Source organism: Ceratotherium simum, chromosome 34, assembly GCF_057802395.1.
Source record: "Ceratotherium simum simum isolate JZ-2026a chromosome 34, ASM5780239v1, whole genome shotgun sequence".
NCBI lineage: Eukaryota > Metazoa > Chordata > Mammalia > Perissodactyla > Rhinocerotidae > Ceratotherium > Ceratotherium simum.
In genome coordinates, this window is record NC_141933.1 from 6,720,952 (window position 1) to 6,744,990 (window position 24,039).

General features: G+C 44.3%; 1 protein-coding gene across 4 annotated transcripts; it reads left to right on the forward strand.

Annotated features, from left to right (window-relative positions):
- Window positions 1–1,581: 1,581 nt before the first annotated feature.
- On the forward strand, window positions 1,582–12,482 carry LOC101401083 (RNA-binding protein 4B). Of its 4 annotated transcripts, none has more exons than XM_087422589.1 (4): window positions 1,582–1,735; window positions 2,432–2,855; window positions 7,780–8,456; window positions 10,714–12,482. In XM_087422589.1, exons 2-3 carry the CDS (start codon window positions 2,444–2,446, stop codon window positions 8,445–8,447), a joined length of 1,080 nt encoding a protein of 359 aa, XP_087278715.1. In that variant the 5' UTR covers window positions 1,582–1,735; window positions 2,432–2,443; the 3' UTR covers window positions 8,448–8,456; window positions 10,714–12,482. The 4 variants fall into 4 exon arrangements, with proteins under 4 accessions (XP_087278715.1, XP_087278716.1, XP_004437740.1 ...); XM_087422590.1 differs by having other exon boundaries at window positions 10,935–12,481; XM_004437683.3 differs by having other exon boundaries at window positions 11,852–12,478.
- Window positions 12,483–24,039: the final 11,557 nt, after the last annotated feature.

A 24,039-nucleotide genomic window follows, 5' to 3' on the forward strand; every position in this document is an offset into this window, starting at 1 on the left:
ATTAGAATGGTTGTCTCTGAGGGAAGGGGAGGGGAGATAAAAGAGAATAAAACAGAGTAGGGAAATAGATGCGGAAGGAGATGGACTGGTGCAGTATCCAAACATGGGAGAAGGATAGTAAATGAAATGAAAATCTTAGAAGGGTGAAAGCTGTGAAAAGAACATTAGTTTTGGTGACCTCAGAAAACTTTGGGAATTGGAGAGGAGGACAGAACCCAAAACACAGGGTATGAAGGTGGGCAATAGCAGGTTCAGACTCTCCATTTGTGAAGTCTGTCCTGGAACACAGGGAAGAAACCCAAGTTAGAAAACAATAGTGAAGATGAGTGAAAGCTAGGTCAGAAATGGGTGAGGAGGTCCCCATACATGTTTTTAAAAGTCTGAGTGTAGAGAGAAACTGGAAATGCCCAAGAGGAGAAGGGAAGGGGAGAGGTAGATAGAACTAGGTGGGAGACAAGCATGAGTGTTATTAAAATTGGAAGGACAGTGCTTCTTCTGAAATGGCTGGGAAACAAAAAGAACTCAGCGAAAGAAACATGTCAAAGTGGCAGGGGAGGAAGAGGGCAGCCTGGGGAATTTGTGCCTGATGGTATCAGAGAAGCTCCTAAGGAACCACCACAATGAGGGATGGTTATTGACAGCCACCCTGGCATGCTTTACTCGGAGATAAACTCACTCCATCAATCTCCATAAACGTCTATTCTTTGTTCAGGGGTGACAGTGAGTAAGCCACCTAATAGCTTCCCTTTTGCCACCAGGAGGTGCCCTTGGACCACAGCTGAATTTTGAATCCTAGAAAGTGCCCAGGGACTCACAGTCCTCCAGCAGCTTGGTGTGGACGTGGAGACTCTGTCCCACCCCTGAAATAAGGAACCTCTCTGGGCCTCTGCATCCAGTGTTCCTTTGGTGTGCTCACCGCGGACCAGGAACTGTGAAGGACACCCAATGAGAGCGTTTACTCGAGCTAGGAGAGCAAACCAGCCCACGTATATACACGAGCAAACAAAACATGACTAAGTGTAGCCTGGATACAATGCCTCTGAGAGCTACTCCAGCTCTGCCATCTTTGGTTCTCAGTTTCCTCACCAGTGAATAACGTGTTTGCAATGAAAAAATTTTAAATTATGTTTAAAGCTCTACAAAAAATAACTAGGTTTGCTTAAAATGTGGCGCCTGTATTTTGAAAATGTTGTCCCAAGCTGCCACAGAGGCTGGCCAGCCCGCTAAGTTAGCCCCCTTTAAGGGGACCCGGTGAGATAACGCTTTGTCATCAGCTGCCGCCCCCCACCCCCCAACATGCCCCAAACCCCCGCCCTCCAGCTGGCCCAATAGCACGACCCATTGTGATGTTAGGACTCCCCCAGCCTTCTGACTTCACCAAGGCAATGGTGGCGTCCAGAACCCTTCTGACGCGTGAGCGCCAACCCCCTCCCAAGGTGGTGATTGGCCAGCGGGGGCTGGGGGCGGGCTGACTCCGCTCCGCAGGGCCGTCACCAACTGGCCCCGCCCGCGGCACGGGGCGGCTGGGAGCCGAGCCTGGGGCAGCCATTTGTGTGCGGCCACGCGATTGGTCGCCCGGCTCCGAGGGGGAGGGGAGGGAGACAGCGCGCACCCGCGCGTGCGTGAGCTGGCGCGCGAGAAAGGGCCCGGTCGCGCCGAGGCTCGAGCGGCCGTCGCCATTTTGTAGGGTTCTCTCTGACGCGGGAGCCGCTGCCACCGCCGCCGCCACCCGGAGGTGCGAGGGGGTCCTGTGGGTGTGTGGGGAGCCCGAGGGCGGACGGGCCGGGCCGGGCCTCGGGCGGACGGGGATGGCCCGGGTTTGGGTTTCTCCTCTTGCTGCGAGCGGTCCGGGGGAGACAACGGGAGGAGGCGGGGCCGGGTCTCCGGAGGGGGCGGGGCAGGGGTCGGGTCGAGTCTTTGTTGGGGCGAAGGAGCTGGAGGTTGGGTCCCTGGGGAGGGGGGGTCCCAGTTTGGGGCCAGAGGGGCCTTTTTGTTCCTAGAGTAAATTGAAAGATGATACCGCGCGGAGGAGCGAGACACCGATTTCCCTCCAAAACCTTGTTAGCAGGGACACTCAGATACATGCCTCTTGCCCCTGCTTGGGTCCTTGTCTTTCCTGCTCCCCAAAAAGAGTATTTTAAGACATGAAACAGCTAACCTTGTTACTTAAATGCGCCTCATTTCACGGAGATGATGGACTATGCAGTGCATGCTGACCCCTAGCCTCCTGTTTGTGTGTCACATATAGCCCACACTACTCCTTAAGAACAAACCTTTCTTCCTCTATTGAGAAAAAATAATGAACGTCTGCGTGAAGGTCTTGAAGGTGCCAGCAGCTTCTCTGGGGGATTAAACATAACCTAAATGCAATGCACTGAAATTTCCCACTCCACCCCTAACTTTTGGAAGGAAATCTTGTTTTCTCTCCCAGGCTCTTGTAAGGATGGTGAAGCTGTTCATTGGAAACCTGCCCCGGGAGGCCACAGAGCAGGAGATCCGCTCACTCTTCGAGCAGTATGGGAAGGTGCTGGAATGTGACATCATTAAGAACTATGGCTTTGTGCACATAGAAGACAAGACGGCGGCTGAGGATGCCATACGCAACCTGCACCACTACAAGCTGCACGGGGTGAACATCAACGTAGAAGCCAGCAAGAATAAGAGCAAAGCTTCAACCAAGTTGCATGTGGGCAACATCAGTCCCACCTGTACCAACCAAGAGCTTCGGGCCAAGTTTGAGGAGTATGGTCCAGTCATCGAATGTGACATCGTGAAAGATTATGCCTTCGTACACATGGAGCGGGCAGAGGATGCAGTGGAGGCCATCAGGGGCCTTGACAACACAGAGTTTCAAGGTGAACTGCTCTGGGGTCTGGGTGGCAGAACTGAGGGGGGTCTAGCTCAAGACAGAGGCAAAAACTCAGGACCATGGGACTGTCAGGGTGGTGTCGTCCATTCGATTTCAGTTAGAAATAATAGGAAGATTGAATGTTTACCACTCTTAAGCACAGTTTACTCTTGGAGAAGCAAACACTTCCCTTTTTCAGATCTGCCAAGATATTCCTCAACAACTGCGTAGCATCACAAACTGTAGGTTACTTTATCCTGCAGGCTTCATTCGTTTGAGTGCTGTTGGGAGTTTAATCCACCTGGGCAAATGAGTACCTCATAAGAGAAGGGAGGATAAAAGTCTGGCTGACCTTCTTTTGTAATGACCAGGAAGCTTTATATTTGAGAGTTTCAGTGTTGAGGGTTTATACTCTCTCCTGCCTTGGGTGATGGGTTGTGGGAAAGAGGAACATAAGACATCTAGAGGAATCCTTATATTATAAATCTGGGTGGTGAATCTGGATTTGGGGGAGTGTCTTTTGAGTGCTCACATTTGTTCAGTCTGTGGCCTTCTGCTCCACTTGTTATTATTTAACCCTAAGGGAAAAAAAGAAAATTTCTAAAAATATTAGGTTGAATGGGAATGATGGTCCCTCTTCTGAGGAGGTTCCAGTAAGGCTGTCATAGAGCATATCATATTATTTATACCAATAAAGGTACATATGTTTTCATTAAAACTACAAGAGGTTGTGTGGAGACTCTCTAAAAAACTGTGCTGTCTAATATGGTAGCCACTAGCCACATGTGGTTATTAAATTGAAATTAAATAAAATTTAAAATTCAGTTTCTCAGTTGTACTGCACACACTTCAAGCACTCAGAAGTCACATGACGCTAGAGGCTCCCTTATTAGTGCAGATATGAAACATTTCCATTATCATAGAAAGTTCTGTTGGACAGTACTGTTCTCCAGGTTTTTTCCTCAGGTGTTGTCTTGGACCGCATGTTTACAGCAACTCTTCAGGTTCATAAATGAACATCATTTTTTCTCTGGGTGCCACTAATGGGGTTGTTAAGTACTTAAGTGTCCTCTGCTAAACCTAGAAAACAGAAAAGAAATGAGAGAAGAGGAAAGGTTGACCAGAAAAGGATAAGCAAGTTTGCAAGTAGTGAAGATTGCAAATAGCGCATCCAGTATCTCTGGCCTCAGCGCGTGGTGCTGTGACCTTTTGCTACTCTAAAGCGTAAGGCCAAAGTCATAGATACTTGCTACCCTTAACTAGCTGTATGACGTTGGACTAGTTTTTTAACCTCTCTATGCTTCATTTTCCCCACTTAAAAAATAGAGTTAGTGATCCCTGTGGTACCTCCCTCACAGGATGGTAGTGAGGCTAGAGTGAGGTAATAGATGGGAAAGTGTTTTGACGGTAAAAGTACTATATGATGAAAGGTGAGTGTTGTTTGCAACGAGTGTGTTTCTGTTACGGTTAGAAACTTATTTAAAACGTGATAGTTAGCTTTCCTTATTTACTTTTCTTATTTATATTTGTTTCTCTTTTACTATTTTGGAAAGCTGTTGCACATGAGACAGCTTTACAAAGTATTCTTAAATATTTTCATTTGATGGAGGGCATCATGAGTGGACAGTGGGGAGGGGTCGTCTCTTGACAGGTGACAAGCAAAATGCAAAAGGAATGCAGTTAAAGTCAGGTACAAACTCTGCACACATGTTCTAGTAGTGTAACACTGCGTGTCCTTATATTTTAATATACAATTGAATAAAAGGATAGGGGCAAAAATATATATATGGAAGTCAGTTAATTGGGGGGAGTTGGCTTAGGAGGAGTGTGTGTTTTAATAAAGCAGGTTTAATTACTTTAGGAAGTGCATTTCTGAGTGATGCAGTGATCCATGAAGAGTTTCTAAAATGCCATCACTGAAACAGAAAAATCCTTTATTTGGTTTTCATGTTCTTAGCCTGGCCCCTCTGGAGAAAGCACTCTGAGTTATACATATATTTTTATAACCAGCTGTTTTTTCCCAGATGACAAGAGAAAGTTTAGCATTGGATAATAAGTTGCAGTTTTGCAGAAAATACAATCTAGATACCAATTTGTCATATTTTTCAATAAAGCCTTTTCAGTCATCTCCTAATGAAGGTGGCCTCTGAAGAGTGCCACTGTGAACATCTTTTGAATCCTCCTATGTTAATGGCTGCCATTTAGGGCTTCTGAATTCTTCCAAGTGCTTCCAAATGGAATGCTTCCAGAAGGAAGCAGCAGGATCTGAGTGTACCTGGGTCTTTCAAGATGACTCCTCTCCACAAGCAGCAGTGAACTGATCCACTATTGCGTTAGCAAACCGTCTGCATTGGAAGACCCTAAAGACACTGTTCCCAAGGAACAATTCAGCAGCTGAATTGGGAATGATATGTAAGCGTTCAGGTGTCTCGTTTTTTCTCTCATATGTAAACAAGCATTAAATTGGAGTACTGTTGTGTATCAGCTACATCCCCAGCCGTCTCTGGATCCTGGCACGTGATAGGAATTCAGCAATTAGGACCCCACGTTGCCACCTTGCAGTATCTTAATACTTTTTTCTGTTCCAGCTTTTATTGGATTGGTTTTCTGGAAAATGTTGGCAGCACATTTCCGTAACTTTTGGGGGTCTCAGAAAATCTTTCAGCTTTTGGCCTCTCCCAAGTGTGGTATAGTGGTAGAATTTAATCTTTCAGGTTTCTTTGCCCTGGTTCCTTAAGGTTATAGAGAAGGACTGTGTTTTTCAATTTTTATAAGAACTTTAGGGGGTTTAAATTAAAAGCCTAGTTACAACCTTTGGAAAGATTGTGTGAAAAAAACAACACTTCTGTTACAGATCTTTTAGTTCTGGGTAAAAAATGTTTTACCTGAGTCCTTTTCATAGTTACTACAGAGGTAGATTTTGCCACAGATGTTTATAAACTTATGAGTTCCACTCTCTCAGTAAAGCAGGGATGAAGATTTGATGTAGTGACAGAAACATCAAGGAAAAATCACTGGGTTTTGTTTCTCAAAAAAATGGACTCAGAATCTAGAAAAGAGCAAGTTAAATTGAAATTTTTTCCTTAAAAATGTACTTCTAGGTCTCTGGATTGGCTGCCTTTTAGATTGGCATGGTTACTCCGACTTCACAGTTGGAGCACAGTTTGTGTCTATCATGCAGATTAATGTCACCATGGATATTGGAAAGCCAAGTAACTTGTAATCCTCCAGTCTAAATTATAGAGAACTCTACATTTGGGATATAAATTGGGGCAAAAATCTGTGTCTTTCTGTTCTAAGCATAGTTAGTATGTGGCCGTTAATAACTTTTTCTAAGAATTAGAATGGGAGTATTTAAATCTCTGAAAGCAATGGGATGGCTAAATGCTGCTTTCAGAGAATTATTGCCGTTTGGTATCTGTTGACTGTATCAGTGATGATGGTGGATGCTGCTTCTCTGTTAGCAGCTGGAAGTAAAAACCTGAGCACCTTTATTTCTGCTAAAGAAAGGGTTTTCAGTTGGAGGCAGCAACTACTAGAAACTGGGGTGGTAGGAATCTTAGACATTGGGCAGAACCGAGTTTGACTGAAGTGATATTACTGCACTAACCCGCTCCCCTCTCAGGGTCAGTGCATGGCGCTGTTCTGGCTGCCGTCCTGAATCGGGCTGTTTCCAACAGGCTGGTGGAGCACGAGGCCTCCTATCGCATAGCTGCATCCAGAACAAGGTCTGTTAAAGAGAGAGCAACTTGCTGATCGCGGAGGGGGGATTTGTTTCAAGCAGCCCTTAAGAGTAACATGAAGCCCCTGTTCTCTACCGTCTGTACTGGCTGCCTTTTGGCTACAATTTGAAAAGCATCGACTTGATCTCCAAAGTCTTATGCAGTTTGGAACTAAATACTGCCAAGAATACTCCTGTTCTCCAACTGCTTTTAAAGACCTTCGATGCTTTCATCAGTAAGGGTCCCTGGGCTTAGTGGTACACAAGCCCAGGGTGAAGATTGTTTCTTCTCTTAGCTGTTCATGGTGCTGGTCATTTCCTGGAAGTATGGATGTGGCTTGTTTGTATGGGTGCTCAGAGTCTTTAGGCAAATGTTGCATTTTTCTAGCACATAGATAATCCCCTGTAAAGAATTATAAGCTACATGGCAGGATGAAATGTTGATCATTCCGCTACATGGGAACACGCTGTCCCTAAGAAACCAGTACTGCTTCAAGATCTTTCTAATTCTTGCTATTGAGAGACCTTGGTCAAGTAGTTTTCTTTGCCACAGTAGGCATAGGTTCACCCTTGCTGAAAAAAGTGGGGGCGGGGTTGAAACCTGGAGGGTCTTATAACTCCTAGAGGTACTGGCGAAGAAGCTGCTGGCAAGCCAGGTATGATTTGTGTGCCCAGCACAGCCTCTGGTGACACCTGCAGAAGTCGCTGGAGGAAACAAGATGGACAAAAGATTGCTGGGGCTTTTAAGCTACAGTAAGTGGTCAGGCCTTATGTGGCCCTGAGTAAATCAGTGAAAGGTTGGTAAGATGCTTTCCAAATTTGGCATAACTGAGGTTTTGTTGGGTATTTGATTTGGAAGAATTGGCAGGTTTTGAATCATTACAGTTAATAACAGTCTAAACGGTGAAAAGTGTAAACTTTTTCAATTTCTGTGTTGGGGGGTGGGGGCAAAGGAAAGTTGTGGAGACAGAAGTAGAAAAGAATCTAGTCTACCTGGTGTAAGTAGAAAGTATTGACTGGTCTCTGAGAACTCAAATTTTCTCTAGCTCTCATCTGTATTAAAACTTCACTTCTTTTGGAGGGGATTGCTGAAACAGGGTCACAGGAGTGTGTGTATGTATGTATGTCTTACCAACTAGTTTACTTTCATTTGGGGGAGGATAGATTGTCAGTGAGTTATAATAAATCTTCTTACATCTATTTCCTCAAGGCAAAAGAATGCACGTGCAGTTGTCCACAAGCCGGCTTCGGACTGCCCCTGGGATGGGAGACCAGAGTGGCTGCTATCGGTGTGGGAAAGAGGGGCACTGGTCCAAAGAGTGCCCAGTAGATCGTACAGGTCGTGTGGCGGACTTTACCGAGCAGTATAACGAACAGTATGGAGCAGTGCGCACGCCTTACACCATGGGCTACGGGGAGTCCATGTATTACAACGATGCATATGGAGCGCTCGACTACTATAAGCGTTACCGGGTCCGGTCTTATGAGGCAGTGGCAGCAGCAGCAGCAGCTTCCGCGTACAACTACGCAGAGCAGACCATGTCCCATCTGCCTCAAGTCCAGAGCACAGCTGTGACCAATCACCTCAACTCCACTTCTGTTGATCCCTATGACAGACACCTGTTGCCGAACTCAGGTCCTGCTGCCACCTCAGCTGCTATGGCTGCTGCCGCTGCCACCACTTCCTCCTATTATGGAAGGGACAGGAGCCCCCTGCGTCGTGCTGCAGCTGTGCTCCCCACAGTTGGAGAGGGCTACGGTTATGGGCCAGAGAGTGAGCTGTCTCAGGCTTCAGCAGCTGCACGGAATTCTCTCTATGACATGGCCCGGTATGAGCGGGAGCAGTATGTGGACCGAGCGCGGTACTCAGCCTTTTAAAAACTGGAGGTGAGAGTGGGGTGGGTGTGGTTAAGAGATTCCATTTAGTTCCCTTGAAAGAGACCCACGCTGCATAGAGGAGGCTAAAGCCACTTGTTTGCTGTCAGGACAGTATCCAAAAGGTATAAATTCCATGTTAGTCTTAAATTTATTTCTCTGGCTTAGGCCAGAGGTTCATTTGGCCTATTGGGGTTTTAGTGTGTGATTCCAACCTATTTGTTCCTTCTGAGAGAACAAGAAACTCAGTTTGTTAGTGAGAATATTGTTGTTTAATCAAGTATAAGCAGATCTGGATTATAGAAACATAGCTAAGAGAACTAACATTTGCTGAGTGTCTTCTGTGTACGTTGTCATTTAATCTACAAAATAAGCTTTTAAGATATTTTCTCTTTTACAGAAAAGGGAACTAAGACTCAGAGAGGTTAAGTACTTTGTCTGAAGTCATCTGGTAATTGAGAAGTAGAGCCAGAATTCAGACTCAGGCCTGGCTGACTCCAAAACCCATTCTCTTTCCACTACAAAAGTCACTGTGGTGTAAGCTGAAGAGTACAGGTTCAGAAGTTAATGTATGTCACAGTGAGAATTTTAACTATTAACTTTAGACTTCCAATTTGCTAATAAAACTACTTATGTCATTAGCCTTTATCAGGGGAAACTCTTCTAATGTATATCTATAAGCCAAATGCAGTCCTATAAATTTTAGGGGTTTAGTTCTGAGACAGTTGTTTAAAAGCAGAATGTTGGGCCCAGCCCAGTGGTGTAGTAGTTAAGTTTGTGCGCTCTGCTTTGGTGGACTGGGGTTTACAGGTTCGGATCCCAAGCGTGGACCTACACACCGCTTATCGAGCCATGCTGTGACAGGCGTCCCACATATAAAGTAGAGGAAGATGGGCACGGATGTTAGCCCAGGGCCAGACTTCCTTGGCAAAAAGAGGAGGATTGGCAACAGATGTTAGCTCAGGGCTAATATTCCTCACAAAAATTTTAAAAATGTAAATAAATAAATAAAAGCAGAATGTTTTGATGCCACTGTCCCATGGAGTCCTCTCCTTATTAGTAATCCAGAGCATCTTGTTATACGTGGGCACTTAGGCCATATTTCTACATAGCCTATGATGCTCTCATTTAAAGCCAGACACTTCCCATTTCTTCCAGTGGTTTTTATTTTTTTTGAGAGGAACATTTAAGGAACTAGATAAAACAGGTAATTTTCTGACATCTACAAAATCCCATTGATGGTGACCCTGTAAATTTAATTTTTCCTGCTTTTATACCAAAGATGTTGAAATGGCAAGAATAATTAGGACATTAGGACTAGGGGCCGGCCCCGTGGCCTAGTGGTTAAGTTCGGCATGCTCCGCTTCAGCAGCCCGAGTTCTATTCTTGGATGCGGACGTACACCACTCGTCGGTGGCCATGCTGTGGCAGCGACCTACATACAAAATAGAGGAAGAGGGCCAGCCCCATGGCTTAGCGGTTAAGTGCACACGCTCCGCTACTGGCGGCCCGGGTTCAGATCCCGGGTGCGCACCAACGCACCGCTTGTCCAGCCGTGCTGAGGCCGCATCCCACATACAGCAACTAGAAGGATGTGCAACTATGACATACAACTATCTACTGGGGCTTTGGTGGGAAAAAAAAAAGGAGGAGGATTGGCAAAAGATGTTAGCTCAGAGCCAGTCTTCTCAGCAAAAAAAAAAAAAAAAAAAAAGGATTAGCATGGATGTCAGCTCAGCGCTGATCTTCCTCACAAAATAGAGGAAGATTGGCACAGATGTTAACTCAGGGTGAATCTTCCTCAAGCAAAAAGAGGAAGATTGGCAATGGATGTTAGCCCAGGGTGAATCTTCCTCAGGGAAAAAAAAAAAAGAATAATTAGGACTATCTAGAGATTGATAATCTCTTCATCTGAGTGGAAATGGCATCATGACATGCTATTCTCGTGATTTTCTTGTACCTTGAAATTGAGCATCACTTGAAGTAGAGGCCTAGTAGCAAAGTTAAACTGAGTTACCACTGAGTTTCCAGTGTTCCTAACTTATCCCTTTGGTAGTATCCATATAGAAGAAAACAAAGCAATAGGAATTTGCCCTTTTGTGTAGTGAGAAGCAAATATGGCATTAACCTGTGATAAGTTATATCCTATATGACCATGATGAGACTTGGGATCTCCTAAGACCACTGTGTAGCAGTGTGGGTTCATGTGCATGAAGTGGATAATCTTAAAATTTGTACAGTTTGCCATTAATTTTTACTTTTAATGCAGCTGGATCTGCCATGAAGTGGGATATGCCTCTACAGTAAGGTGGTATCATCTATCAGATAACTTCTGTTTCTCTTGAATATGTTTCAAAGTTAAGTATTAAATTAGTATATTGTGGTCTTTAAAGGGTATTGCTAAGGTATTTTAAAGTGAATTTTGACTGCAAGCAGTGGTTGTTAACTAACTCTTTTTAGTGATGACTTTTAAAGAAACTTACCTTCCAGGTGTGAACCTCAAATGGACTGAATAACCCTGAGTTGGTTGCAGTCCCAGGAGCCTGATGTTAATGAGGCTGCCAGGATGAAATACTCCAGAACTGTTGGGGATCCAAATTCGGGTCTCACCCCAGCAGAACTGATTCAAGAACATCACAACTTTTGAAGTCGATTGGCACAGATCAAGACCAAGATTTGGCCCTTTGTCTGTAATAAGTAGAGGAACTTGGTGTGAGTTAACTTTTTTTTTCCCCCAGCCATTGGTGTCTGGAGTTCCCATCATCAATGGAAGAATTAGAGAATTTTAGGATTTCTTCTTTTGATTTGGTAAGGGATATTTGGTCAATTAGGGGAACTACTGGAATTACGGCTCTAAATCTGTGACCATATATGACATGTTGGTGTGTTGGAGGGTGAATGAACCACTCCTTGATACCCTTTATGATTGTCACTTCTGAAAACTTGTTGACTATGAAAGATTAAAATGAAACAAATTTAGAAGAGTGCAATTGGCCATATTTGAGATCTTGGCATCTGTTGCTTTTCCTGGACCCAAAAATTAAACTATAATTCTTGATAATATCAGTATGCCCTTTGTTGCAGCGATAGTAGCCTTGTGTCACAGAGGTTGTCTTGCCTAAAAGATAGATAAGAAAATGAGAAAGATGTATTTACCACCAACACTGCAGTCCTCCAGATAGATTGCTTCTTGTTCTATATATAGCTATAAGTAGATTCCTATATATAGCCATAGTAGACTCCTAGGTAATTACATGGGAAATAAGTTTGATCCAGTCTGACTTGGTTTTGTTTTGTTCTTTGTTTTTTTTCCCCCTGGAATACAGGACGGGACCAGGGCCCTTGTACTCGGAGCCAAGCTGCTCTCCAGGCATTGTGTAAGCCTCTTGTGTTGTGCTCTCTTTCAGGTAGGATAATTGCGGACTGAACCCTCGGGCTGCGGTCATATATGAGAACTTGCTCCGCGCGGTCCCCTTTGCCGGGATGTTTCCATTGCTTCATGTTTCAGTAAACAAAGGAATTTGTGACCAACTATGTTTTCTTTCTTAATTTAATTCTTCTAAGTTGACTTTTCTTTCCTCCTGATACTAGTCTCTGTAGCCTTTCACTCTGTTCCTTATATTCTCAGCCTCTGAGCAGCCCTAGGTAAGGATTATGCTGGCATCCCCTTTTTCCTGTACAGTGGAACCCCTCTTATCTTGCTTTCCATAGGAGTTGAACCCTTCTCCCTGTCTACAGCAACATCTCCTTTCCCTTTAAAATGACCATGTAGTGGCAAGCAACCTTTTACTCTTCTCTGTTAGCTCTGGACTCTAACACTGAAGCTAATCTTCCGAAATTGCTAGGAGCATTGGGATTTTGGTGGGGGGTTTTTTTGTTGTTTGTTTGTTTGTTTGTTTTGTTTTTTTATGTCTGACCTGTGATCGTGGTACAGCAGTAGCTGAAATTTAGCCTTGTTTTACTCCACTCCTCCCACTTTTTTTTTTTTTAATATTTTGACAAATAAACGTTTCTAACACTTAAGTATCTTTTTGTATTTATGTGACTGTTATTTACCAGCAGTATTTTCTGGTTCTTTCTCAGTTGTGCTCAAGCTACAAAATTCAGGTGAACAGATGTATGAAATTTAGATGTAGAAGGAAGGATTTAGTGAGGTAAGTAATATGGCTTCAGCAATGGATGGAGAGAAGTTAGTCAGCATCTCAAGACATTGATAAATGTGCTACCGCTGGTGGTCAGCCTCATTTTTTCTAAATAACCAAAGATGCTCTTTCCAGCTTAAAGGCTAGCAAACCCAGGTTAGTAGTGATAGTAGTAGACCCCACAGAGAAACCCCTGCATCAGGAAAAGGTTGAGCAAGAATATCACCAAGGACTGGACTGGACTTCATAGTGTATGTTTGTTCAGAGTCGTGAACTATTTAAAGGACTCTCTTCTCATGATGTTAACATTCTGCCAGGATTAGGCTTTGGCTAAAATGAATAAGATAGTTATGATATATCAAAAGAGGGGAAACGGGGGCTGGACCAGTGGCGCAAGCAGTTAAGGGCGTGTGTTCCGTTGCGGCGGCCTGGGGTTCGCTGGTTCGGATCCCGGGCGCGCACCAACGCACCGCTTCCCAAGCCATGCTGTGGCAGCGTCCCGTATAAAGTGGAGGAAGATGGGCATGGATGTTAGCCCAGGGCCAGTCTTCCTCAGCAAAAAAGAGGAGGATTGGCAGATGTTAGCTCAGGGCCGATCTTCCTCACAAAAAAATAAAAGGGGGAAACGTATGTCATAATATTTTGAGCAGAAAAGCCAATAGGGTATTAATAATTAGCAGTGACAACATTCTGCAGTAAAATGTGTCTGTCCTTCTAGAATTTTTTAAAAAGATTTATGGACATTATATTTTATTATCATTGCTTAGAGCCTCACAAAACAAGTTTAATGGTGAACTCAACCTTACTTAAGCTTTATTGTATCCTATATGGAAATGCTGACATACAGATTCTGACTGTGTGAATTTTTATCTACAATTATATAGCATTTCCCCCACATATTTTATACTTAAAATAATCCTGACATAGGTGAAGCAAAATTTTTCCCTGATTATTTGAGGCTAGGATACAACAATCTAGAGAGGTTAACCTGTCCGTGCACGCACTCCAACCAGCAAAGTTTCAACTAGTGAAGTTCACATGGCCCATATTATCTTCAGCCTTCCCCAAGGAGACAGGACTCCCTGTTTTACAAAAAGGAAAATAAAGCAGAGATACTGGGATTTCCTTGTAATTAATCTGCAAGGCACCAGGCAGAACAAAGAAATAAATATGTAAAGGTTTCGCTGGTCTCACCAAAATTTCTGGTCCTCCTCTGTGCTAACTTAACGTAGAAGTTTAATATCTCGATTCCTATCTCACTGGGAGAACAAATAAGAAAAAACACTGGATTCTGCAAAACAGTTCTACATCAGCACTGTCCAGTAAAACTTTTGGCTGTGTTGGAAATGTTCTATATTACTGTGCTGTCCAATTTGTAGCCACTAACTACATATGGCTATTAAGTACTTGAAATGTGGCTACTGAAGCTGAGAAACTGAGTTTTTAATTTTAATTAGCCACATGTGGCTATTGAGGACTTGAAATGTGGCTAGTGAAGCTGAGAAACCGTTTTTTTTAGTATAATTTAATTAGCCACATGTGACTGGTGGCTAGTGTACTGGACAGCACAATTTAAATGGTAAAATAAGTTTCTTATATGAGGAGGAAAAAAAGCCTTGCAGAATCATACAAAATATTTTTCCCCTAGGAAATCCACTCACTCCCCCTAAAATAAATAATACTATGAAAGGTGTTACTTTTCAGCCAGTGTAAAAGGACTGTTGGGTAGGAACAAATGTGTTTCTTTCTCAACCTCAGTTCTTATGTGATAAATTACACATTGTGGGTACAAAAATCCCTTTTATCACCAAATATCCGTGATAAGTACTATGGAGGGACAAGTACAGGGTGCTATGAAAACCTGTAATAGTGACTAACATGAGAGCGGGATGCTATTCCAAGTCGAGGAAGCAGCACATACGAAGGCCCCTGATAGGAAGAGTGTGGTGCCTGTTAGAAATTAGAAAGGGAGCTCTATGGCAGGAGAAAATCTGTGCAGTAGAAATCTGCAGAGCTAAATTACAGGCACAGTTCATGAGAGGTGGTGTTAAAAAATGTATGTTTACCCTAAGACTAACTGGAAGCTATTAAAGGGTTTTAAGTTTGGGGGTAAAAGGATCAGATTGATTTTTCTTAAAAGATCACTGGAGAGGAACACAAGTGAATAGCATTATAAATGTGAGATTTTTCTGATATAAAAGAGGTCTCTCCCCTAATCATGAAGCCAGTAAAGCTGGTGTTTTGTTTTAAAAGGAGAAAAAATACCTCATAGACAAGAAAAGGACCATACATAAGGACATGTGATTGAAGGGGCAGTCAAGGGGGCAGGGTTTAAATCCCTGAGGTTGATGGAGCCATAAATAAGGGAATGAGCTGTGCCTTGTACCTGTGGTGGACCAGGCCATGCTAAGGGCTTTGCGCAAGGCACCGCTGAGTGCTGTGGGGCAGGGGAGATGAGATAAGGTCTCTCAGAGATTTAAGAGGCTATTGAGAGACAGGATGGTATGATGAAAATGTTAATTGCTATGACCAATGTAAAAGCATTGTGAGAGTTCAGAGAAGGGCAGTTATTTATGCAGTCCTACCAAAACTCTGTGGCTTATTCTTTGTGCCTTAAGATTAAAACTCGCAATATATCTCTCCTTTGAAAAAGAAATATAAGGGCCGGCCCCGTGGCTTGGTGGTTAAGTGAGCGCGCTCCACTGCTGGCGACCCGGGTTCAGATCCCAGGCTTGCACCGACGCGCTGCTTCTCTGGCCATGCTGAGGCCGCGTCCCACATACAGCAACTAGAAGGATGTGCAGCTGTGACACACAACTATCTACTGGGGCTTTGGGGGGAAAAATAAATAAATAAAATCTTTAAAAAAAAAAAAAAAAAGAAAAAGAAATATACTTATCAGCAGTCCACAGAGACAGTGAAATGTGAGGGATGATGAAGGCCGAGGGGATATCCCTGGCCCAGTTTGGGGGGAAAAAGCAAATAATAATACCCCAGGCCTTCCATCTCCATGAACTTCTTCCTGAGCAGTAAGGTATTTGAGGTGGGGTTCTGGGCACCCCCTCAAACAAGGCCCACTGACAGCAGCAGCACTCTTTGAGGCACATCAAGTACAAGGCAAAGTAAACTGTAGCCTGATTTAAATATTGCTGCTTGGGAGAAAAGTATCCAGAGTCCCCTGTTTAAGAACTCCCTGGGTTCTACTGCAACACCCTCCCCTGGGTGGTGGGGGAGACACAAACCTACTGAGCCACAGCTCATTCTTGGCAAAAGCTCCTACTTTATAGCCCAAGCTGTGCTCCACCTTTTAGGCCTGCAGCAGCCCCAGACCTACCCCTTCCTCTGATTTCCAGCCACACACTAGTTAGACGATGTGACACAGAAAGATAGTAGGCCCTCAGGGCACTCAATGCAGACACAGAGCTTGTCCGAAGGGTAGAAAACAGTTGGCTGGCTCCAGGGTAGGCCAGAAAGGGTAAACAACTTGCCCAAGATTTGCCTCATGGCTTGCCAGGATTTGGCTCACAAATCTGGTCCTCAGAGACAAAGTCTCCTGCCCTAGGAGATTTGGGAGGAGGAGGGGAGAAATAAAAATACATTCCTAGGAAGAGCTGTCAGCTTGTCAGAAGAATCCATTTCAGAGCTTTCTTAAGATGAGGGCTATGCTCCACTGCCAAGGAGAATTTAAGAGTAAGAACAATCGACAGATCAGCCCCAGGCACCTACAAAAGAAGAGGGAAAGGTCTCGTGAGACAATTGCAATCAGTAGTGCCTTAGGTTTGCAGGCCCTTTGAGGATCCAGGACAAATTCAAACCACACAACGGCCCTACAGATTTGATGACTCATCCATCATCTCTGCTAATCCACAAGAACTCAGTGAGGTAGCATCTTGGTCCAGCCCCCTGGCTTAGCGGTTAAGTGCTCCGTCACTGGCAGCCCGGGTTCGGATCCTGGGCGTGCACCGACGCACCGCTTCTCCAGCCGTGCTGAGGCCACATCGCACATACAGCAACTAGAAGGATGTGCAACTATGACATACAACTATCTACTGGGGCTTTGGGGAAAAAAAAGGAGGAGGATTGGCAATAGATGTTAGCTCAGAGCCGGTCTTCCTCAGTAAAAAAGAGGAGGATTAGCATGGATGTTAGCTCAGGGCTGATCTTCCTCACAAAAAACAAAAATGAGGTAGCATCTTTGGTCCCCCGGTAATTAAAGCAACCGAGGTTTAGAAAGCTTAAATAATTTGGCCCCCAACCCCACACACACAGTGGTGAGGAAAAAAGACCCCCGATTCTTAGTGTGTGTTCTCCACAGCGGAATGCCACAGTAAGAAGCTACTGAAATGGAGAGGAGCAGTTGGTAAAGGGACCCAGCAGTCCTAGGGAACTTCCATGTGGAAGGGAGTGGAGAGGGAGGTTTTTAAGCCTCTTTATTTGGTGAGGTGAACTAGACTGCCAGTGATGGTGGCCTTGGCCCGCCCTTGGCTCTGGTATCTCACAAGCAGGACACTGACTATGAAATTAGGAAAATGAGTGGTTAGGGAAAGGGCCCTTCCCGCCACAGGTACCATTATATTCCCTCCATGTTGGGGCGTGTACGTTGCCAGTACACTTCAGTGGCTGCGTTTGTGAGTCGAACCTTGCCTTCCTGTATGGAAATGAGAAATTTTGGCCAAGATCATCTAAGCCAGGTGAATGGCCAACACTCCAGGAACCATGCTGCTGTCAGCACGCACCCCCACCTGGACCCACACTGCCCTGAGCAGGTCTGGGCAGGCCAGGCAGCGGAGTCACAGAACCCTGGGCACGGAGCTCCCACCCAGGGGTGGAGCTCGTGCTGCCACAGTATGCACACTCACTAGACTAATGGCTAAAATTCGAGCTCTGGAGCTGGACTGCCAGAACTTAAATCCAAGCCCTTTCTGTGGCCTTGGGCACGTTACTTAATCTCTCTGAGCCGGTTCCCTCATTGTAAAATGGGAACAGTTATAACTTTCCTCTTACAGTTGTTCAGGGTAAATGTAAAGCACTTGACTGGCTATTACTATCACAAACTGATGTGTGAGAACAAAAGAGAGGGTTCCACCCCTCCTGGAGCTCACCTGACTAATGGAGGAGGTATCCTGCAAATACACAAATCTATCATGACAAACTATCAAGAGGACTATCTGTGTAGGGAGCTAGAACTGTCCTCTTCAGTCTTTCAACGATTCCGGCTCCCCCTCCTTCCCTTTCTTGCCCAGATGTGAGACCTAGAGACAAACCTGCTCAAGCTCTGCCCTTAGGGATCACCAAATCTCAAAGCTAAAGAGCTCTCCTGGGTTATCAGTTCCCCCATCTGCTGAACTCTTATGGGATGGGGCACGAATCTAGCCCTAACAGTGGCCATCCACGAATCCTCTGGTCCTACCCCAGGGCCTGGTCCTGTCCTGGCACTGTTTCTTGAATGACTGGTGACTGCTAAGGCAATGAATGGATGGGGACAAGGGCAGAGGGCAGTACATTCCCAAGAGGAGCACATTATTCAAATAATAGCTTACATATATACATTTATTATTAGATGCCTGTTATGTGTCAGGCACCGTTGCCAGGCGTTGGGGAAATTTCCTGTCCCCCAGCTTATGATTCTGTGAAGAAACTATTCAATAACTGAGTAAGCAAAGAAACTGGGATAAGTACCACTAAAGATAAACTGGGCACAATGGTAGGAAAGAACAGGAGGGGGCATCTACATAGTTAGAGGTTGTCAGGGAGGGCCTTCTGATGCTTGATCCTGAAGCTAAGACCTGAAGGATAAGAAATTAGCCCTAAAGTGGTCAAGGAGAAGGTCCTTCCAGGTAGAAAGAAGGCCCTGAGGCAGCAAAGTGCTTGGTGAACAAGGATCTGAAAGGAGGGCCAGTGTGGTTAGAAAAAGGTGGGTGAAGGGGAAAGGCCTGAGATGATGGAGTGTAGGGTAGAGTCCAGACATTTCAAGGCATTTTAGGCCAAGGAAGGGGATTGGCATTTTATTTTAAATGCAATGGGAAGTTGCTGAAAGCTTCTAAGTTATGGAGTGACAATCTGATTTATATTTAACACGATCATCCCAACTACTGAATGGAGATTAAATTGAAGAAAGAGAGGAAAAAAACAAAGGAAAAAAGAGCCAGGGGAAGGCCACTGTAGTAGTCCTACAGTCCTAGTGGGAGATGACTGTATGGTCTTGACTATCACCGTGGTAAAGACATGGACAGAAGTGGCAACATTTGATATATAAAATGTGCTAAAGAACTGATAAAGGGGGACAAGAAATGAGGGAAGAATCAAGGATGACTACCAGGAATCTGGCTGGAGCAGCTTTGTGGATGGTAACACTATTTAAAGACATGGGGAAGATTGGAGGAGAAAACTATTTTGGAGTGAGGAGACTCAGGAGTTCTATTTCAGACATATCAAGTTTGAGATGTATTAAGATAACCAAGGAGCACTCTCAAGTAGGTCTTTGGATCCCTGAACTTTGAGCACAGAGAGGAGAGGTTTGGGACAAGAGATATTAATTTGAGTCTTCAGCATGTAGACCAGCATTATCCAACAGAAATATGTGAGCCACCAATGCAAACCACATATGTAGTTTGAAAACTAATAGACACATTTAGTAAAAAGAAACAGGTGAAATTAACTATTATTTTTAATAATGTATTTTACTTAACCCAATATATCCAAAATATCATGTCAACATATAATAATCATTTAAAAATGAATATTTTACATTCTTTATACTAAACTTTTGAAACCCCAGGGGTGTTCACAGCACCATATGTGGCTGTGGCTATCATACTGGACAGCACAACTTTAGATGATATACAAAGCCAAGGAAATTGATGAAATCACCTAGAATAGGGTTTCAACCTTGGCTCTATTGATATTTGGGGGCTAATTCTTTGTAAGGTGCGGGGAGGGGCAGGGGTTATCTTGTGCACTGTAGGATGTTTAGCAGCATCCTTGGCCAGTATCATCCCCCATTTTGACAATTAAAAACAACTTCAGGCAATACCAAATGTCCCGGCAGAGGGTGGGGAGTGGAGAGGGGCAATCACCAGTGGTTGAGAACCACTGAACTATAGAGAGAGTGTACAGGGAAGAGAGCCTAGGAGAATTCAGGAACTCCAGCCTTAGACTCTGCCTTATGTAGTGTGCATGGGTAATTAAAAGGAACAAATAAATTCTCTAGTTCAATTTTTCTAAGATTGGAGGTCCTAGGGAAATGAAAGGAAGAGGTGGGGTGAGTTCATGTGAAAACTGCAGAGGTCCAGTTTCTAGCACATGAAAAAAACCAGTGTCTGTAACAGCAACATCAAGAGGTCTTCCCCCACTGTCACTTCTTATGTAATCAAGTTTTTCTCTTCTCTTCTGATCCCTTCCTCTTGACAACCAGTGGCATTTAATTTTGACCACTGTCCTCCAAGAGAAACTCCACATACCTGTTTGGAGAGATTGGGGGTTATCCAAATTAGAAGATACCACGGGTGCAGATTCAAATATCAAGCTTCCATGGCCTCTTGGCCAGACATACAGCTCTCTTGAGCACAGAGGAGAAAGTATGGGGCTGGAGATATACATCTAGAAGTCTTCAGAATCTAGATGGTCAGGAAAGCTAAGGGAATGGGTTGATACCACCTAAATGAAGAACATGGGAAAAACAGAGGGTAGAGCCCTAGCCTCATTTTTACTGCCTCAAAAACTTACCAGCTTCCTTTTCACCTTGAAAACCCAAATCTGCTTTTTTTTTTAATTTCAAAAAAAAAACCAAAACAAAACAAAACAGGCCTTTAAGGAATATCTAGAGGAATAGCTGGTATAAATCCTAAGGGAGAAGGGGCCTGTCATGTACTCAAAAGATCTGTAAAAATCTAGTGCACAGTGTGGCTGAAGCTGAGTAAGCAAAGAAGAGTAGGATAAAGTCAGAGAGCTAAGAGGAGGAGGGGGCAGATCATATAGGGCTTTATAGGCCTTTCCATGGACTCTTGACTTTTACTCTGAATGAAATGAAAAGCCCCTGGAGAGGGTGTGGGGGTGAGCTGAGTTGTGACAATATCTGATTTTGGTTTTACAAGGATCACTCTGGCTGCTATATTGTGAATAAATGGTAGACAATGTAGAAGCAGGGAGATCAATTAGGAAAGAACTATGGAAATCCAGGTGAGAGATGATGGTGGCTCTGACTAGGGTGCTAAGAGTCAGGGAGATTGTGAGAAGTAGAGCCAACGTTTCCTAACAGACTGAATGTGAATGCACCCCCAAGTTTTTGGCTGGAGTAACTGAAGGATGGAGTTCCATCAACTGAGATGGGGGAAGGGTACAAGGGGGAGGAGAACAGAAGTTCAGTTTTATACAAGTTGTGTTTGAAATATCAGACAGCCAAGCAAAAATGTCAAAAGGGTAGTAAGATACGAATCTGGACTTTGGGGAAAAGATCTGGACCAGAGATATAAATTGGGAATTTTCGTATATAGATGGCATTTGAATCCACAGGATCACCAAAGACCAAGATCTGAACTATGGAGCCTCCAACATCAAGAGGTCAGAAAGAGGAAGAGGAGCCAGTAGAGGAAATTGAGAAGGTAGGAAAACCAAGAGTTGTGTCCTGAAAGTCAAGCGAATTAAGTGTTAAGGAACCAAGAGTAATCCACTATGTCAAAATACTAATACCAAAGATATAAATAGGTAGATAAGGACTAAGAATTGACCAGGGGCTGAGGGGATTAACTGCACAGCAGCACAAGGGCTTTTTGAGATTACAAAAATGTTCTGTATCTTGATTGTGGTAATCATTACACAATGGTATAATTTATCAAAATGTGTCATATTGTACTCTTAAAATTGGGGTATTTTATTGTATGAAAAGAATACCTCAAAGCTGTTTGATTTTTTTTTTAAAGTGCATCACATCATGATACTCCTCGGTGCGCGCCCAAGATCCGAACCGGCGAACCCGGGCCACCGCAGTGGAGCTCGCGCACTTAACCGCTTGCGCCACCGGGCTGGCCCCAACCTCATTGTTTATCTGACCTCCTCTCCTACTACTCTCCCTGTCACTCCACTCTTGCCTCCTTACTATTAGAAAAGGCCAGCTACAGTCCCACCTTGGGGCCCTTGCTCAAGCTGTTCTGTCTACTTGGAATACTGGAGGTCTGTTTGGCTCTCACCTCATTCAAGTCTACTCAAACCTCAATTTCTCAGTGAGGCCTGGCCACTCTATTTATTACAGTAATCTGCACACTTACATTGCCATAGCTCTCCCAATACTCCTTACTCAACTCTACCCTTTTTAATACAAACCTCTTATCTCCTAACATAGAACTTACTTATTTACTATGTTTACTGTCTTGAGCTGGAATTTAAGTTTCAGATGGTGGAGCTTCCATTAGTCATGAGGATAACAAAGAGGAGAAACCACCACACAACTATAACGGACAAGCGGCATTAGCAAGAAATAAACCTTGATTTTTTTTTTTTTTTGCTGAGGAAGATATGCCCTGAGCTAACATCTGTTGCCAATCTTCCTCTTTTTTTCCTTGAGGAAGATTAGCCCTGAGCTAACATCTGTGCCAATCTTCTTCTACTTTATATGTGGGACACCTCCACAGCATGGCTGGTGAGTGGAGTAGGTCCATGTCTGGGATCCGAACCCATGAACCCGGGCCGCCAAAGCCTAATGCGCGAACTTAACCAGTCACAGGGCCAGGCCCCAAACCTAAGTTAAAAAACAAAAAAGTGACCACATGACTTAGCAACATGAAATCACTAACAACATTCCTATGTAACAGTAGGGGTAAAACCCTGATTAAGAAAGTTTTAAGAGAGGGCCCGCCCCGTGGCTTAGTGGTTAAGTGCGTGCACTCCACTGCTGGTGGCCCAGGTTTGGATCCTGGGCGTGCACCAACGCACCGCTTCTCCAGCCATGCTGAGGCCGCGTCCCATATACAGCAGCTAGAAGGATGTGCAGCTATGACATACAACTATCTACTGGGGCTTTGGGGGAAAAACAAATAAAATTAAAAAAAAAAAGTTTTAAGAGAAAATGGAAGGTGATAATTTGAGACAGGAACAATAGAAAACACTTTTGAGGAGTTTTGCTACAAAAAGGAGTGAAGAAATGAAGTGGCGGTGGGCTGGCCCCATGGCGTAGTGGTTAAGTGCATGCAGCTCTGCTGCTGGCGGCCGGGGTTTGAATCCCGGGCACGCACCAACACACCGCTTGTCAGGCCATGCTGTGGTGTCCCATATAAAGTGGAGGGAGATGGGCACGGATGTTAGCTCAGGGCCAGTCTTCCCTCAGCAAAAAGAGGAGGATTGGCATGGACGTTAGCTCAGGGCGATCTTCCGCGCACGCGCGCGTGCACACGTGAAAGAGAGAGAGAAATAAATAAATGAAGTGGTGGTAACTGGCAGGGGAAATAGTCAAGAATTTTTTTTTTAATGGGAATGACAGAATGTCTGTAATGCTGAGGAGGAAAAACCTAAGACATGAGAGGGAAAGAACTGCAGGAACAAGGGGATGGGCCCTAATGCATAAGTAGAGCAAATGGCCTTAGATAAAAGCAGTTAAGAGGGAATGTGATGTGGGTACAGATGCTGGATGGTGAGTAGGTGTGATGAGAACGCTAAAATTCTCTTCTGATTGCTTCAGTTTTTTTCAGTTAAGTATGAAAAAGGTCATTAGCTGAGTAAGCATGAGGGGAGAGGAAGTGAATGGGAGAGCAAATGGACCAAGGACCTATTCTGACTGCTTGGCAGAATTACGGGTCTACACAAGATATAAAATTTGTGATCATTTATTTAAGTCACTGAGATTGTTTTTCTCCAGTTACCTTCAAGCCTTACCAGGCAGCAGAATGGATTGTGAATTGGATTTAATCTGTTTTGTGGTTATGCCAAGCATGATGAAGCCAAGGGACTAGGTAGCCCCGGGACTTGCAAGGAAAACGACTTGACTTGTAGGCAAAGGAATGACAATGATTCGCTATGGATTTTAAGTTGGGTAAGTAAGTGAAAAGATTAAGAGGGTGAGGGACAATGAAAAATTGGATCAATGGATTGGAAGTTCCAGTGGGATTAGAATATTAAAGAAAGCCATCTGAAAAGACAGGAGATGACTGAAGTAAGGACAAGAAGTAAATTTACAGAAATTAAGAGGCTGGCATTTTGGAAGGACTGTCTCCAAACCAAAAAAACAAAACACCCTTCCATACCAATTGGTATTTAAGAATGGTGTACCAGGGCCGGCCCCGCAGCTTAGCGGTTAAGTGCGCGCGCTCCGCTATTGGCGGCCCGGGTTCGGACCCCAGGCGCGCACCGACGCACCGCTTCTCTGGCCATGCTGAGGCCACATCCCACATACAGCAACTAGAAGGACATGCAACTATGACATACAACTATCTACTGGGGCTTTAGGGGAAAAAAATAAAGAAGGA